General features: G+C 30.1%; 1 protein-coding gene across 3 annotated transcripts in view; it reads right to left on the bottom strand.

The window, feature by feature from the left end:
- Positions 1 to 7,660, bottom strand: part of LOC141525863 (uncharacterized) — a 76,692-nt gene extending 69,032 nt beyond the window's left edge. For all 3 annotated transcript variants that reach the window (XM_074240551.1, XM_074240552.1, XM_074240550.1), the window contains exon 1: positions 5,720 to 7,660. In XM_074240551.1, coding sequence (XP_074096652.1) covers positions 5,720 to 6,217 — 498 coding nt within the window. In that variant the 5' untranslated portion in view covers positions 6,218 to 7,660. The remainder of the gene's footprint in view (positions 1 to 5,719) is intronic.
- Between the last annotated feature and the right edge of the window lie 11,073 nt (positions 7,661 to 18,733).

Here is an 18,733-nt window from a genome sequence, read left to right on the forward strand (position 1 = left end):
ACAGGAAGCTTTCCTGAGGATTCCCGCGAGGCTGTCTGTATGCACGCGCGCGCGCGCGCGTGTGTGTGTGTGTGTGTGTGTGTGTGCGGGTGTATGTAAACTTCTCATAACTTTTGAACGACTTCACCGATTTTATCACAGTTGGCGCCATTCGAAAGAGCTTGACCATACTTAGATGTTGACCATACTTAGGCTCTCGTTGCTAGCCGACGTAGTTTGTGGCATTTTTTCCGGAGTTCTGCTATGCCTGCTGACCACCAGTACGCCGGTCTGTGGAAATTCTGATTTTTCAGCCGTGGCATAGAGGCGTCACATGCGGCAGCAATTTCCTTCATCGTGTTTAGCACTGCCTTTTCCGTCTCGCTGCACATATCCGGAGTCGGGTTATTCTGCAGAATAGACCAACTTCGTGCAAGTGATGTGTGTGTGTGTGTGTGTGTGTGTGTGTGAACCGTTCATAATTCTTGAATGGGTTGACCGATTTCATTCCGATTGGCGCCATTCGAAAGAGCTTGGCCGAAATTAGATCTTGGATTGATTCGGATCGATAGATTTTGAGAAATCTCAAAAAAACTACGAAAAAAAATTTTTGTTAATATGGTTTTTTTGAGATAACTTTTAAACGGCACTAACGATTAGTTTCAAAAACTAATTAGCTCTTAAAATCAAAAAACCGCGTCGATTGCCGCCCAATCGGTCAAAACCGGTCGATTCGTTCGAGAGATATCGTGAACGGAAGAGAACGGAAAAAAGTCTTTTTTCTACATAACTTCGACATTTCTTTTCCGATCGTTTTTAATCAAATGAAACAATTATGAGAACTCAAAAAACTACGTCTATCGCCACCAAGAATGTAAAAATCAGTTGATTGGTTTGAGAGATATCGTCGACGAAATATTTGGAAACAAGTGTTTTTTTCAACACAACTCTGAAATTTTTTAGAATAACTTTCAAACGGCTTTACCGATTATTTCCAAAAACTTATCAGCTTTTAATATTAAAAAACCACGTCAATCCCCGCTGAGTTGGTCAAAATTGGTCGATTCGTTCGAGATACCGTGAACGAAAAAAAACCAAAAAAATCGAATTTTTTTAACAAAAAACTAAAATTTTACATCTGATCAATTTATGTTAACATATTGTTTATAGTACTTAAAAAACTGCATCGATTACTGCAAAGCGCGGGAAAATCGGTTGACTAAATTAAAAGTGATGGCAATTTGAAAATGAAAAAATTCGTTTTTCATCAAACTTTTATTGGACTTTTGGGCTCGAAGAGTTCAAAAGCATAGAAAAGCTTTTTTTGAGCTTGGAGAGCTCAAAATATGACAATAAATTTTTGAAATCGAAGAGCTCAAAAACATCGCAAAAGCGGCAAAATTGCAAGTACGTAATAACTGAACTTAACGGGAAGTTGCAGGGATGGTCTTTAGGCTCAACCGTTTTCCAAATTTTTTTTTTTTAGTATTCCGCATTATAGTTTAAATAATATGAATTTTTATGTTACGCAGCGGCGAGCGGTACAAGTGCTGCGCGCTACTGAGTTTAGCCGTTTAGACTGTTGATCGCAATAAATTATACGATTATTTGATAATTGATTGTTACAATTCAATTTTTTTTTAATATATTTGTGTTTTTAACAATATTTGTGTAGAGTAATCAAGATATATTTATAAAAAAATTATTTAGATTTAACAGTAGAATAAAATAAATATTTTAATAAAATATAATGAAAAAATCAATTAATGCCTTAAATTAGTTCTTAATTTTTTTGCCTGTTGTTTCTTAAGTACTACATTTGTAATACTGTTCTCATCTTCGGAGAAAACTTTACATTTTAGGAGTATTTTTTATTGCGATTGCTTGGTTATGTCGCGATTTATGTTTTACTACATGGAAATCATGCTTATCTTGAGAACAAAACCCTAAATTTACATTTTTGAAAAAAAAAGTAAACTCGTGAGTATACTCGAGAGTATACAACATGACAATGACCAACACATTACTTCGGTAAGGTCACTATTTGAATGGGCGAAAAGTTTTTTAATTACATTTTTTAAATAAAAGTACCGAAAATTTTTATTGTTAAAAAAATTATTGTTAAATTCAAAATTTTCAAAAACTGTTTTGAGGGATGATTTTTAGGTACAACTACTTTCGATTATTATATTTTAATAGGTTTTCTATCATCAAGTGGTAAAAGGGGGGTCCACTTGACGTGTTTTAACTCTATATTAAATACTGAACTTAGCGCCCATAAGTAGTTGGTTTTTAGTTTAGAATTTCAATATATGACAGTAGGTGAAGCCACGAGACCATTATCCCTGTATTTTAGATGTCAAATTGGTCAGTCACGCGCATTATTTAAAGTGAAAGTATTGTTATAATTTCGTTTGTTATTAAATTATTACAAAAATTCATTTCAGGGTCCACAAAAATGGATACTCAAGTAATTTGGGTTTCAGTATAACAAATAATTTCAGGTATAAGAACTTCAATTAAATAGTGGTAATGTCATTTAATTAGATTTTCCTAGTTCAGAGAACCATATTTATCTCTCAGTATGAAGAATCAATAGAAGAAATGATTATATATGCTTCTATAGTAATTTTTCATAGATCTTTGGAATCGTTTACACTTTAATATGAAGTTGATTAATACATATGACATTATTTAGTATCGATCTATACTTGTGATCCTTTATTCCTTATTAGTTGAAGTTAAGGCATGCGCGTAATTCAAAATTCTAGTTTAATTACAAATGCCTAGAAAAAAAACTGTTGGGTGCTTTCATAGGAGTATTCTTCTCACTCAATCGATCTTCATTTGTTGATTGGAGCACAACTTGAAACTAAGCTTGATTGTTTTGTCGATCTCTTGCCAAGATTGCAAAGGAGTCGAATCATTAATGAAACGTTATTCTTATCAGTCGGTCTAACAATCACCCTGGCACGTTTCCGAGATTGAGAGTAGTAACAGAACTGTATTGAAAAGTATATTGTACCAGACTTGTTACAAACACTCATCACAAAAACAGGTAGTATGGGGAATCTTAAATTTTTCGGTAATCTTCAAAAAATTGTAGCTTAAAGAGAAATGGTCGAAAAGAGTCTGGAAGAAAAGAAAATGGGTCTTCAAGTTTCTAGTTTTCATGAAAAAAGTCTATGGTCTTGATTCATGAATTCTTTTTATATAATTCCTAGGTAAAGCTTCTTTCGGTCATTAAATTTTCTCAAATAATGAAAACAAAAATCTTTCAACTATAAATTAGCACAATAATTAATTTGGTCAATAATGATCGCATTGTGAATCTGTTATGCAATGTAGATGAATTTGCTCTTCTGTGAATTAATGAGTTTATTTTTTAAATGTGTTCATTGGAGTACCTTTTTTTATACGACTATTGTTTTTTCGCGCCCAACTGAAAATTCTGATGAAAATCCTAGATATGCTGTTAACCGCGTGAAAATCGGTTGGTTCATTCAGAAGTTTTTGCGGTTTGAAAACTCAAAAAAAAGTGTTTTGTCTAACTTTTTATCAGACTTTCGAGCTCGAAGAGCACAAAAGCTTAGAACAGCTAACTCTTTAATCTCGAAGAGCTCGAAATTACATATAAATTATATTTTTGAGCTCGAAGAGCTCAAAAACGTCAAAAGTGCAATTTTAAGCTCTTAGATATGGAATTAGCGGGAAGTTGCAGGGATGGCCTTTAGAGTCAAACTTTTTCCAGATTTTTTTAGTGAGAAATGCAGACAAACTAAGTATCTAGCTTTAAATCGAACGAGAATTATGAGCCATATTACTTCCAAGAAGTATAACTTCTCTAATTACAAAGCATCCTAACTACAATGGAATGTTATTTGCTAGTACTTAGTATATGACTATAACCCATTAATCATAATTATCAACAATAACCGAGGGCGCATTACGATAGTCTGTAGATAAGTATAAAACGGAAGTGATATTTTTACTTCAGTTTAGATGTGAGTAATTACAAGTCTGTGGACTTGCAACTGTAGCTATAGCTCTATGCTCGTAGAATTTCCTTTCAATAGTCTTCTATAGTTCATTTCATTCCCTTTCGACTATAGGAAATTATTCACATATATCTCTTTCTATTTATTTTAAGGTAGATTTCGTAGAAATCTATCAATAGCATTGGTCTTCATCGCGGAATTCATCAAGAATTTATAATATTTATGAATTCATTAAGAATTTATAATATCACCTCAGTAGCCGAGTAAGGGTATATATATAATATAATGCGAATTGTGGACACGATAACTCCTACAACTCTCAATGAATCTTAACAAAACTTCTTACATTTATTCTTTGTATAAATACTTGAAATGAGTTCGAAGATGAGCATAGTCGGTTGACTAATTCAGAAATGGTAACCATCTAAAATTTTTTAAATAGTGATAATTGCATTTTCAGTCACTTTATCAATGAATAACTTTTGATTAAGAAGAGATAACTAATCTCTGAAAAATTCCCAAGAAAGTTTATGAAATTACCCTTAACTTGATCTACAAAACATTAACTTGCAACATTTACTACGCCAGTTATTAAAAAAAAAAAAAAAAATAAAGACAATCTATTTTCCATCTCGGTTGAGGCCGAATGGCGTTTTTTTTGTTATTGTACGTAAAATACTAATCAAGGGTTGTCCGTCAGTAATTTTACTGACCTATTCAATTTTCAACTAAAATCGATGTTTTATTCATAATAATTGCGTTTTAATAACTTTACGAAAGGTGATCTAGATACATTCTAATCATTTCATTGTTCCATTTGCTCTAACAAATAGTTCGATTTTCATCAATATTTATTTAGATTCAGCAGGCTGACTTTTTAATTCGAAATTATATCATAATATGTTCAATCGAATGAAGTCAACAATATCTATTCACTAAAATGAGCCGATTCGCTTCGTTTTAAATTGAATATTATTAGCTATATTTAACCATTACATAATATTCATTACCTTAAAGTTTGATACATGCAATTCAATTGTGCCTGATACTATATATATCTAACTATAAGTATATATCCATAAGTTAAGTGTATATAATATCTGTAAACTGAACTCTGTCATTGGTCTCTGCTATTGAATTAAATATTCCGTAAAAATAAGTAAAAAAAATAGTTGCCGAAATGAGGCGAAACTAATTTTTTCGATTATAAAGCACTCTCTGATTCGCATCATGAGTTGTGCAATAAATGAATAAATAAATATTAAAGTAAATAAAAAAAACTAAGCTTGATTGAATTGTATCTTAGTAGTGAGATACGAGCTGAAATTCTTTCAAACTAAGATTTCAATAATTGATCAGTTGAAAAATTCACTCAAAAAAACTCTTTTTTATAATCGAATTAAAAAAATTTGAAATTGGGAATCTAGCTCCCGAACAATAATTATAATACTAATTTATAACTTTTGAATCGATAAACTTGAAATAACTTAATTTTCTATTAAATTCTAAAATCGAACAAATATATTCACTGAGTTTTTGTTGTAATTAATGAAAAGAGAAAAATTGATTTTTTTTTAAGTTTTTTTAATGTTATTTATTTATAAAAGAGATTATCTTTAAGCCAGATCTAATTAAAACAAAATTTTTTTCAGAAGTAAAAGAAAAATGTAAAAAAAAAAAAAACTACCCAATAATTTGTTTAGATGCATGTTAGATTATAGTGATGAGTGAATCAAACTTACCGGTGTCGTGTAAGGCTGACAAGCAAGTCTAATACCGTCATGTCTTAATTTTTCTTGCAGCAATATCTGCAGTTGCAATTTCGGTATCCTAACAAGTTCAGCTTTTCCCTCTTCATATTCATCAGCAAACTTAGCTAATTCCTGTCCTCCACTTGATAAACTAGCTGTTGGTGAAACTCTTTGGATTTCTTTGTCACTTGGTAAAGGTTCAGAAGACGTTTTTGATGATTTCAAACTAACACTATCACAAATGCAATCATTTGTTTCTTCTAATGTAAAATAGACACTAGCTGCACCCTCTTCTCTTAATGTTTTTACTGATTGAAGTAGTTGCGTTCGATGATTTAGATTAAAAACACCAATAGCATCAAGATCTGGATCACCAATTTGTTTACAAATCTCCAGATCATCATAACCATTGTCGATGAATGATTCAGAATATTGACAAAGGTGGAGTGAACGTAGCCACTCCACAACAATATTACTTGCAATAGTCATGTCTCCAAGAACCAAATAATTAACTGATAAATTAATTATTCATTCATTTAAAATCATAATCCTCAATATTTTATTCTTCGAAATTTCACTTAGATTTTCTTGGGTTATTTCTTTGAAGATATTACCATTCTACTGATAATATTAATAGTTTCAATTTTCAATAAGTATTACAAATATAATACGATCTTCACTACATAAAAGTGTTGACGAATAATTTCATATTGATAAATTAATATTTGATGAGAATCAATTGATTTTTGAGTATAAAGACAAATGCATGGAAGATCTAAGATATGTGGGTGGAAGACAAAGATTTACCCCAACAAAATAAACATGAAACAACAATGAGAGAGATCTCAAGGGAGCAAGAGAGATGAAAAAAAAAGATTCAATGTATTACACGATACAGAAAAAATTAGGCGGAAAAAAAATTTAAGTGTCGTTATGTGAGCCCGACGACCTTGAAGATCTCTGCTGCTTTTTTCTCGCTCACTTTATGTCGCCTTTTTAACAAAACTTGCTTTTCTTTTCTCTTATTTATACCTTATAACTTTTATTCGTTCACTCACTGAGTGATATTGTAAAGTCTCACCTGTATCATACATATATTTTATAAACAGACACAATTATTGATAGTTTTAAGTGCGGGTAATTAATTACCCGACTACCTTTTACTCATTTTTCGTAATTTACGTTGTTTAAAAAAATCCTTTTATTTTTTCGTATTCATTTGTCAACTCTCAAGTCATAAATCAAATTCTCATTTTATGCTGAAAACAAAGCACGAGTTTTATGTGACAATGTGTCTTAATATCAAATTATAAACTTGGTACAAAAAGTCCATAATTGTATAAGGACAGAGTTAATAAATTTATGATTCGTATTATCGTATATCATGTCCATGAAAATTCCTTTTAAAGCAAAATTAACTCTTAAACGTCAAATTTGACGTATAAAACGACCGTGAAACGAAACTATTATCTACACCACGCGGTCTTCCTGAACATCTGCGCGCGCAATTTTTACTTAAACTTAAACATCACTTCTTTTAGAAAGATCATTAAATAAAGACATTTTTATGAATGTTTCAATTGTTATACCAGAATTTGAAAGTCACATAGTTCATAATTGCATTAAGTAATTTATCGACGAACACCACATTAGAAATATATCGAAACATTTTTTTTGTAATTGGAACCCACAAAAAAACAGATCGATTAAACTTGATATCACGGAGTATATATTTTAATTTCATACCAAAATGTTGTACGTTGGTATGTTATTAATGTTTACGATCAATAAATAGTGTGATATCTTTTCTTAATAAATACCATGATAATAAAGAAAATTATTTGTTAATAGTGTCTCATACAATTCCAAATGTGAAATAATGGACGCTCCATAATGAAAACAGAACACACTACAGCGCAGCACACGGCTCGACTGACACAACATGCCCGCTTGAGGGAGCCACTCGCCCTACTATGTTTCATCCCTCTTGTCTCTCCTCTAAAAGTGTATGTATTTTTTGTCATTCTCATTATGTGTATAGGTAGATGGAAACATGCGAACCAGCGCGTTTTCTATCCCCACTCGAGTTAGACACTACACAATACTATTTTAGTCCTATTGTGATAACAATACATTTAAAACTGTGGTACAGAGCAAATGCTGAGCAAGTTACTTGCATCATCAATAGTACTAATAAATGATATGAAAGATACTTTTTAATAACTCTTACCTACATATTTCATGAATATATACTCAATTTTTTCTGTTTTCACGTTGTTGTCAATGTTTAAAGAAAATAATGTTTTCTTAATTTCGTTTAAGAAACTGTCTGATGATAAAAAAAATCATACCAATAAACGTAAAACTCAACGAAAATATGAATTTTATATCAAATTAATATACTTGAAAAATTTTTAGAAACGCCATTCACCCTTTAGACCTTACTATAAAGTTTTTTTTTACTCTAAAACGTCAAATAAATATAATTGCTCCAAAATTTATTGTAACCTTACAATCTTAAAGTGAAGTTTTTTTTTTTTTTTTTTTGAATGACTTAAAATCTCTCAATTTATTAAGTCTTACCAAGGTTTATGTTAATAACGCAATTTAAAAACTTTTATACGCTAAACCAATTTTCGATAGATTTAATTTCAAATTTTACTGTCTAAGTAGTACCAAGATAATAAATAAAAAAGTAAAGAAACTGCCCATCGCTCATTGGAAGTATGTCTAATTATCGGTCCACTCAATCTCTGTTGAACCGAAAAAATCTCAATAGAATTTTGAAAAATATTACAAAGAAAAATTTTGAAAAGTAAATAGAAAAAGCTTCCCTGACTAGAAAAAAAAATATGAAACGATTCGAAATGACTCACTGCGATTAAAAAGGATTCAACTTAACAAATATATAGATATGCCTTTTGCACGGGTTGAATCGTTTTGAATCGTTTTGAATCTTTTTTTTTTTTAATAAGAGTTATGCATTGCAAAGGATAATATTTCTTGTACGGATAAAAAAAAAAAAAGTCTAAACAACGGATGACCTTGGAAGTCATTCCTGACATCCAATATTCTGAAACTCAAAGTACAGTCGTTAATAGAATGAACTTTTTAAGATTATTAATATAACGGTTTATACATTTCTATGCTCTTGAAGTCCAAAAAAAATATTCCATTTGAGCTCTTAGAGATGAAAAAACAATAAATCTTTTATCGTTAATTCCTTGATCAATTCAAATCGTTATTTCAACATTATAAAAAATAGATTTATCGAAATTTTGATAAACAAAATTTTCGCCACATCACGGTGGTTTGAAAAAACTTTGTATTTTATTTTCTCGATATTCTGGTATGTAGAAAAGGTCCATTCTAAATTTTAAGAAAATGCTAAATCGGTACATTAGAACTTTGAGATATCATGCTAACTATATATAAAAAAGTAGTTCAAGAAAAACCCATACAAAGTTTGTTTGCCACCTATTGTTCTTTCGTTCTGGCTGGATTGCATCAGTTAATGCATCATAAGAATAGATGTAACGCCAAAAATAATTCGAATTCAAAAAAAAAAAATCTGGAAATCAGTTGACCGCTCAGGCCAACCCCAAAACTTCCCGCTAAGTTTGAATTTGAAGCACTTTGAAATGTGTTTTTGGTCAATATTTTAGCTCTTCAAACTTTTTTCGAATTTATTTTCAGTTAGGCGAGTGAAATAGCGGCTTTATGATTTCTGACGATCAAGAATTAAATTTTTTTTTTAATTTGGAATTTCAAGATAGATTTCAATATAGAAAGTAATCGCGGCCCGGTTTGAATCTCAAAATCCTACTTACGGACAGTTTTACAACTTCGAGGATCAAAATAGGATTTTAGAATCCTCGCTTGACCGTCAAAATCCTCACAATATTCTTCAATAATTTTACTATTAACAATTTTTCATAAATATGACACTATTATTTTTTAAATCCTCCCTACTTTTTTAAAATAAACAAATGGTTTTATTTGATGAAATAAATTCAATGTGATCAAGGTATACAATTTTTTGGCAGTAGTACAAGTTGTTACATAACGTTTTACTAATTAATTTCATCAAAATAAATTAGCTAAATTGAAAAGAATTAAAGTTTTTTTTTTTTTTTTTTGGGAGTGTTGATTTAATTTGACTGTTCAGATTATTACTTCATACACTTACGACTTTTACCTTATTTGCTTACCTACGTATCGAAATTAAATTAATCTAAAACTGTCCTACGCTGATGGCACTCGAACACGGAACCCTACGCTATCTAAGCGATTGACTTTCAAGATATTGAAGCCTGGTCTTGGATTGCAACGTGATAATTGTAATTTTTCCTACATTTTGTTTCGTATATGAAATCTGAATACTATTATACAGGGCGATTCAGAATTACTTTTATAGCGAAAAAATTTAGATAGAGGAGACGATTCTAAGCATAAAGTTGATCAGTCATTTTTTAAAATTTTAATTAGTTCTCGAGTTATTCACGGTTTTAATTCTCCAATCACATATGAGAATTGAAATTTAAAAAAATATAAAAAAGAATCAATATTATAATTTGGCAACATCGGAATAGTTAACGTCAGGTCATATATAAATTTTTTATTTGTTTAAAAAGTTCGCTTTCTATAAAAAATCATGAGCTTAAAACAAAACACGTTATCAATCTCGAATATAATTTTAAGCAAACTTTCATTGCTTTACTTATTTACTATTTCAATAAATAAGTATGTATACTAGCGGTATCATATTGTTATAAGTATCTAGATGACACCAGAATTTTTTCAAATTTTTTTATTAATATTTAATTGCATAAAAAAATTATTCAAAAACAATGCTCACTATGGTGGCGGCGCGCGCATGCTGAAACTGCCGCGCGAAAGCCGATTTTTAACTTTAAATTAAAATTATAAATATTAGAGCTACAAATTCCGGGAGTCAAAAATTTTTGTACTGAAATTTCCTGCTCTTTTAGAAACTTTTTTAATATTCGAGCTATCACTTATACTTTTTAAGATTTCGCCAAAAAGCTGGATGACTAATTTTTTTACGGTTTTTTGTTAATCACAATTGCAATATTCTTTTTCAGAAAAAATCCAAAAATTGTCTTTTTCTAGATGTCATTCCAGATCGTGTAAGCCATAAACCATATTTTTAGGAGACGGAAAACTATTTTTCGCAGGAAATCAACTTCTCGACTAGACTATCACCCAACGCAGTCACTTTTGTACTTACATATTGTATATATAGCCTCTAATATGATTCTTTCAAAGGTCTCAATCTTTTTATTTTAGAAAATATTTCGTGTTAATATGTTATTTTGATTGAATTGAATTGATATCTGTGAAAAACTCATATAATATATTATAAATACAAAAATGTGGAAAAAACTGTTTCATCGATGATAAGTGTGTAATTTTAATCAAATAATTATTGAATATTTTTTAAATGAATAAAAAAGTATATAATCTTTGAAAAATTGGAAAAATTAGACATAAAAATTTTGTAATTTGTACTAGTTAAATTTAATTTTCTTGACAAAGTTATTTATTTTTCAATTTTAATATCCCATGTTTACAATATACACATTTATATTAATATATCCGTATGATAATTTGATGACCGATAGTTGAGTGTTTATCTAGAAACAATGTTCATTTTTTATTTATAAATAAAAATATAGACCTTGTTATAAGATTATATTCTATTTTAAAAATGATTACATTTGCTTTTCCTTATGAATTGATGCCCCCCCCCCCCCAATCCCGACCAGTAGCACTTGCTTCGCTCCTGCCGCAAATGTCGGGGCCAGGCATCAATTTTTTTTTTCGTACTTTCGACCGGATAGTAAGAAAACTAGTAGTATACATACTTATTTCTTGAAATAGTAAATAAGTAAAGCAAAGAAAATTTGCTTAAAATAATATTCGAGATTGATAACGTGTTTTGTTTTAAGCTCATGATTTTTTATAGAAAGCGAACTTTTTAAACAAATAAAAAATTTATATATGACTTGAAGTTAACTATTTCAACGTTGCCAAATTATAATATTCATTCTTTTTTATATTTTTTTAAATTCCAATTCTCATATGTGATTGGTGAATTAAAACCGTGAATGACTCGAAAATTATTTAAAATTTTTAAAAATGACTAAGGAATTTTATGCTTAAAATCATCCCCTTTGTCTAAATTTTCTTGCTGTGAAAGTAATTTTGAATCACCCTGTAATTCTGTAGAAAATTTAACTTAAACAACCATTTCACCGAATATAATAACTAGTTACTAACATGAAGACATTTTTTTTTAACTTTACCGTAGTATCATAAAGATTTTATCGCGTCCACTGTCAACATCCAACTAATATCACGTACAATAGTATGAGGTTAATCGAAAGCTTTTTTGAAAGCTGGCACGTTTTCTGTCTTTTTTATAACGAAGAATCTGCATCCAGATTCATGTGTGATGTGTCAATAATCATGTTATTCCGGATCTATGATAAAGTTAAGGCTATTTTATCATATGAAATTATTATAATTGATAATAAGTTAGAATAAACGATAAAAAAAAAGCTCCGTAGTTATCAAAGCATTAAAAGAAGAAATGTATTTTTTCTTATTTTGGGTTATAACAACTAAAAAGTTCCTATGCCATGTGTAAAGAACAAACTGCATGCCTTAAGCGCGAAGCGTGCAGGTATATGCTCTACTCTCGCCTAAAAATCATGATTTCTATTAAAACGTGATTTTCATAATTTAAACAAAAAAAATTATGTATAAAAAGCATATTGAGATAAATAATAATAACTACAGAACACGATAAAAAAATGTTTTTATCGATTAACTAGATTTCTCAGAAAAAATTCGTTTTTCTGACGAATTAAATAAATAAGAGCGTGGTAATCACAGGAGCATTGGGCTTGATAACAACATAACATTGTCAAAATTTGTTTTCACGATTTAATTTTTTTTGTTTTATTTGTTAGGAAATTTGCCAAAACCCTTGTGAAAATTGCGAGTCAAAGTAATTCCGTTTCAATATAGTTAATTTTTTTCGACTGTTAGTTCGGTGACTTTTTCTGCGATTTCGGCAGCCGTATGCATTATTTTTCATAAAATAGAATTGAAATAACTATAAACAAGGATAAACTATTCATACATGATGGTATAATTACTAACTGTTTTATCATCTGTTGAGATTTTTTTAGTTCGATCCAAAGAGGAGTACACCACTCGCGGGAAAATTCAAACAAAAAAATGCAAATAAAAAAAGTATAGAAGTCAGTATGAAAAAGTTAACAAATCGTTATGTAAACATTTAATCTTAATAATTTATGTATGACATGAGCGCTTAAGGCATGCTCATTTGGACTTTCCAAATTTTTTTTCTAATAGTGTAACTTGATATAACAATTCCACAGATATATTTTTGACTTCCCGCTATACATGGAAAGAAAATAAAAATAAAAATTATAACAGTAACATCATTTTTTTTCTTAAAGTGTGTAAGACTGAGTGTAAAGTAAAACAGTACGATTCTTTCAAAAGAATTAACGATGTTGCATCGTAAGTAATATTCTACCGTAGAGCATGATTATTACCATTCTTACTATTATATATTGGAATATAATTAAAATTATTCATTTAATTTATTAATTTTTATATTTTCAAAATAGATGCTATTTAAATTGGGACGACGTTTATTGGACTGATTTAAATTGGAAAAGTAACCGATAGGACATATCCCAATTACCCAGATCCCTATTACCCGAATTACCAATTACTTATAATCCCGATGACCCAAATTTTCAATTACCTAAAATTCCGATCACCAGTAATTTCAATTACCCATACTACCAAATACCCAAATTTTCAATAATCCAAAAGTTCGATAGCTTAAGTTTTCATTAACCAGAAACATTGATGACAAGACATACCGATTGGACAGATTTTATAAGCTCAAAGTCGATTTCTTTGTTATTGACAGATGAAACTTATTGTAAAAAGTACATTCAGTTATTATACAGATGGCCAAAAACTATTATAAAATGAAATATCATATAAACATGTTTAGAAAAATTTAAACGTGTTTTTTTAAGACATTTATTCAAATTAAATTATGGATCATAACTATTTTTAATAATAATGAAGTTTATTAATATTATTTTCAATTTATTATAATTTTGACAGCGTTAACAAAAGTTATATTTAAGTACAACTGATCGATATTTATCTTGTTATATTAACGAATAACTTTTTAAAAAAAATACAATTTAAATGTAACAATTAGTGCGATTATGATTATTATTTATAAAGTAATAAAATAATAAACAGTTCGTGCGTACGTGTAGGCTTTAAAATCGACTTAAAAAACATTAAGTAAAAAAAAGTAAGCGAATTATAAAATAAAAAAATTAAATATTCACAGTTAATAAACAATAATCACTACATGTTGAAATAACATTAAAAGATGAATTAATTCTTCAAAAAAAATGGACTTTAGAGCATACTCTATAAAAAGTTTAATATTTTTTTTGTTTTTTATTCAGTTATTTTATTTTCATCAATGAAATTAATTAAATTTTAAGTTAAGTAAGTTACTAATAGTTTATTTAAACGTTTAAAATTGTTAGGAGTGAATAAAAATTTTTTTGCTTCGATTGCTAATTGTTTATCTATTTATTTTACTAAACATACCTCTAATTTTCTAATTAATTAATTAATAGCTTAATTGCTTTTCTATACATGAAAATAAAAAATAAAAATAAATCAATAATTATAAATGTTAAATATTAATAATAATATTAAAATTGTATTTTTTTTAAAAAGTTATTCGTTAATATAACAAGATAGATATCGATCAGGTGTACTTAAATATAACTTTTGTTAACGCTGTCAAAATTATAATAAATTGAAAATAATATTAATAAACTTCATTATTATTAAAAATAGTTATGATTCATAATTTAATTTGAATAAATGTATTAAAAAAACACGTTTAAATTTTTCTAAACATGTTTATATGGGTAGACCTCTATAGCCATGAAAGTGATGACTTAAATAACCGATAACATAGGTTCCGATGACTTGAATTCCTATAGCCCAGATTCCGATAGCCAAGATTTTTAATTACCAAGATTCCGATAGCCAAGATTTTTAATTACCAAGATTCCGATAGCCAAGATTTTTGATTGGATATAATCCCATTAACCCAGAATCCCGATGGAGTAAAATTCCAAATGCATCTGTGAAAAAATTTTTATTCAGATAGGTGGCGCTATTTTATTGCAGCTGTTATGCCTCCATCTAGTTTATAACATATTATTATTTTTGATTAAGGATCTTACCGACGGCGGCTTCTCGCCCGGGAGTATTGAAATACTCGGTCTCAGTGCGGGAGAGGAATTTAAATTTAATAATAAATTATAAGACGAGTTTGTTTAGTTGGTTTACTCAATATTTGAACTTTAATTTATTATTAGATTATTTAATAGAGAAAAAAAAGAAAAACTCTTGTAAAATCGCTCGACAGTTGTTTAACAATAGATAGTTCTCAACTACTTGAGTTCTCGAGGAGTAGTGTCGTTACAAAAGCGTTGATTCGAAGTCCTCAGCTTCACATCTCCTCCATTTTTCCACACACATAGGCTTACACTACGTTACAACTTAACTATTCCTTACAACTAATACATATATAGAGACTTATCCTTATAACACATAATTTCTATCTTTTACAACCTAGTTCCTTGAACACTATTACTTATTAACTTACACTGTGATAGATTATTTTCTTCTACTGAATTATTTTATATATTATTTTATTAATGGGGTTATAGTAGTATTACTGATGAAGATGATTATGCTATTAATGACTATATTAATAACAATAATGATAATAATAATAACAATAGTAGTAATAATAATAATAATAATAATAATAATAATAATAATAATAATAATAATAATAATAATAATAATAATAATAATAATAATAATAATAATAATAATAATAATAATAATAATAATAATAATAATAATAATAATAATAATAATAATAATAATAATAATAATAATAATAATAATAATAATAATAATAATAATAATAATAATAATAATAATAATAATAATAATAATAATAATAATAATAATAATAATAATAATAATAATAATAATAATAATAATAATAATAATAATAATAATAATAATAATAATAATAATAATAATAATAATAATAATAATAATAATAATAATAATAATAATAATAATAATAATAATAATAATAATAATAATAATAATAATAATAATAATAATAATAATAATAATAATAATAATAATAATAATAATAATAATAATAATAATCCCGAAATAGTGGAATGTATTCGGCGTACAATGCAGCTCTGGCGAACGCGATTTCACATTGGAAGTGGAAACGCATTGCACGTAACCGGAGTTGTAGAGTACAAACGAGGGGTCTTCCAAGGCGATTCCTTGAGCCCTCTGCTGTTTTGCATTTCACTGCTGCCTATATCTGTTGCTCTCCGTAAAACTCGTGGGTACTCTGTGGGGCCTCCGGGTGATCGAAAATATTCGATCACCCATCTGCTTTACATGGATGATCTGAAGCTATATAGTGCTGATGAAGATCATCTACAAGCAGCCCTCAACATCGTAGCAGAGTACACACGAGATGTCGGAATGTCTTTTGGGTTGGACAAGTGTGCGGTCGTACATCTGGCGAGGGGTAAGTGCTCTGATACTGGTGATGATGTCGAATTAGTGGATGGGAGCGTCTTAAGCCAATTAGACACCGGGGAGTTGTATAGATATCTAGGAATGGAAGAGCACCGCATGCATGCGGTCTCTGAAGTCCGAACAACTCTCCAGAGCGAGTATGTTAGGAGACTCCGGAAAATTTGGTCCTCCGAACTTTCCGGCAAAAACAAAGTCTCAGCTACTAACATGCTCGCTGTCCCAGTCTTACTATACTCTTTCGGTGTCCTGAAATGGACCCGAAAGGATTTACGAGATCTCGACATCAAAACCCGTAAGATCATTAATATGAATCGGAGCATGCACCCCAATTCATCAGTCGCCAGATTATACCTCTCCCGGTCCATCGGTGGGAGAGGTTTGCAGAGTTTGGAGCGGCTTCACGACCGTTTGGTCCTGGGTTTAACTCACGAAGTTGTCAATTTCACTGCAGACGAGGATGACTTTCTTATGCAAATTGTACATAAACATGAAAATGCGCATAAGGGGTCATTCTTGTATAAGGCAGCAATATATGCGGCAAGAACCCTTGGTCTTGGAGAAATAAACGCTCTTATGGAACTCCGAAAGGAGGAATTTAAGAGCGTCATCAGGAACGCCGAGGAAAAACTACTCCTTGGCGAACTGATGGACAAGTCCATGCACAGCGTGTTCTTTAAACACGTGCGTGATCATGGCTTGTCCATCCAGCTGACGTTTTCCTTCTTAAAGTCAGCGGGCCTGATGTCCGAGACTGAAGGGTTCATATTTGCCTGCCAAGATGGTGTCATTAACACTCTTGAGTACCGTAGCAAGGTGCTCCAGGTGCAGCTTCCGGACACGTCCTGTAGGAGGTGTAGACAACATCCGGAGACGCTTATGCACCTTTTGTCGGCATGTCCAGTGCTGGCGAGAGGTGCATATATCCAGCGTCACAATGCTGCCCTGAGAGTACTGTACTACTATCTTCGTCATTGCTACGGTATTGACGTGACACCAGTGCTGCCTTATTTGCCAGGAGATATTCCCCAGGTTGTTGAGAATGACAGTTGCAAAATTTATTGGAACATGCCATTTGCAACAACCCGGCGGATAGATCACAACAAACCTGATATTGTGTCTTCGACAAGGCCACTCGTGACATCTATGTCATTGAGTTCTCGGCCCCGGCTGAATACAACATCTCAGCCAAAGAAGAGCACAAAAGACAAATATATCAGGATCTCCTGTTTGAAATTGGCAAACTTTACCCAGGTTACCGTGTCAAGCTCGTCGTTTTGGTTGTCGGCGTCCTTGGAGGGATGAAACAGTCTTTTGTGTCTTCACTTGCGAAGATACCGGCTTGCAGTTCAGCAGCCGTGTCTCTAGCAGTGCGGATGCAAAAGGCTGTCATTTTGGGATCCCTGCGTCTACTTAGGCAAATGAATTTGGCCTGCTGCACTCACTAACCGCCTTGTTGTGTGGAGTGGTGCAGCAGTAATGGATGGCGCTCAGGCTGGGCCCTCGGAGAATCGGACTCCGGGGAAAACCCCCCTGAGCAATTAATAACAAATAATAATAATAATAATAATAATAATAATAATAATAATAATAATAATAATAATAATAATAATAATAATAATAATAATAATAATAATAATAATAATAATCGTAATTAGTTTGATCAGGGGTTTGCTAATTGGTACTTATATTATAATTGGTCAATGTTAAATTATTATTTACTTATTTATATTAGAATAAAAGATTATTTAATTATTAAACTCTAGTGAAATTTAATTGTTAACATATCAAAATTTAATATTATTTAAGGCTTTTAGTTTATTTATTAAATAAAATAACATATTTTCAGCTAAATTTATGTAACATGTATTGTTTATGCATTCCTATGGTTACGTTATTTATATTCTGTAGAACAAGACCCCATTGAGTTTCCACACGTGTCTTTTATGACTTTTCCTCAAAATTTTCAAGTGCCCTGTGGCGAGAAAACAGCCCTGGGGCTATTTAGACTTTAGGGTTTCTTGAAAATTCAATACTATGCCCTTTTCTGTCAACATCTTTTTTTTTTTTCTAAATAACCCAACGAACTATCGAAAATTTAGTTAACTTAAATTCTTTAACAAACATGTTGTTTTACTCTTAGTTCTAGTTAAATCGTATATTTTTAAATGATAATATTTAAAATATACGATTTGAATATCTGTTCCCGCTATATCACAGGTGCTGTCACCTGTTGGCTTAAAT

This window comes from Cotesia typhae, unplaced genomic scaffold (genome assembly GCF_013202065.1).
Source record: "Cotesia typhae breed Kobodo isofemale line unplaced genomic scaffold, CoteBio_Ctyphae contig_27, whole genome shotgun sequence".
NCBI lineage: Eukaryota > Metazoa > Arthropoda > Insecta > Hymenoptera > Braconidae > Cotesia > Cotesia typhae.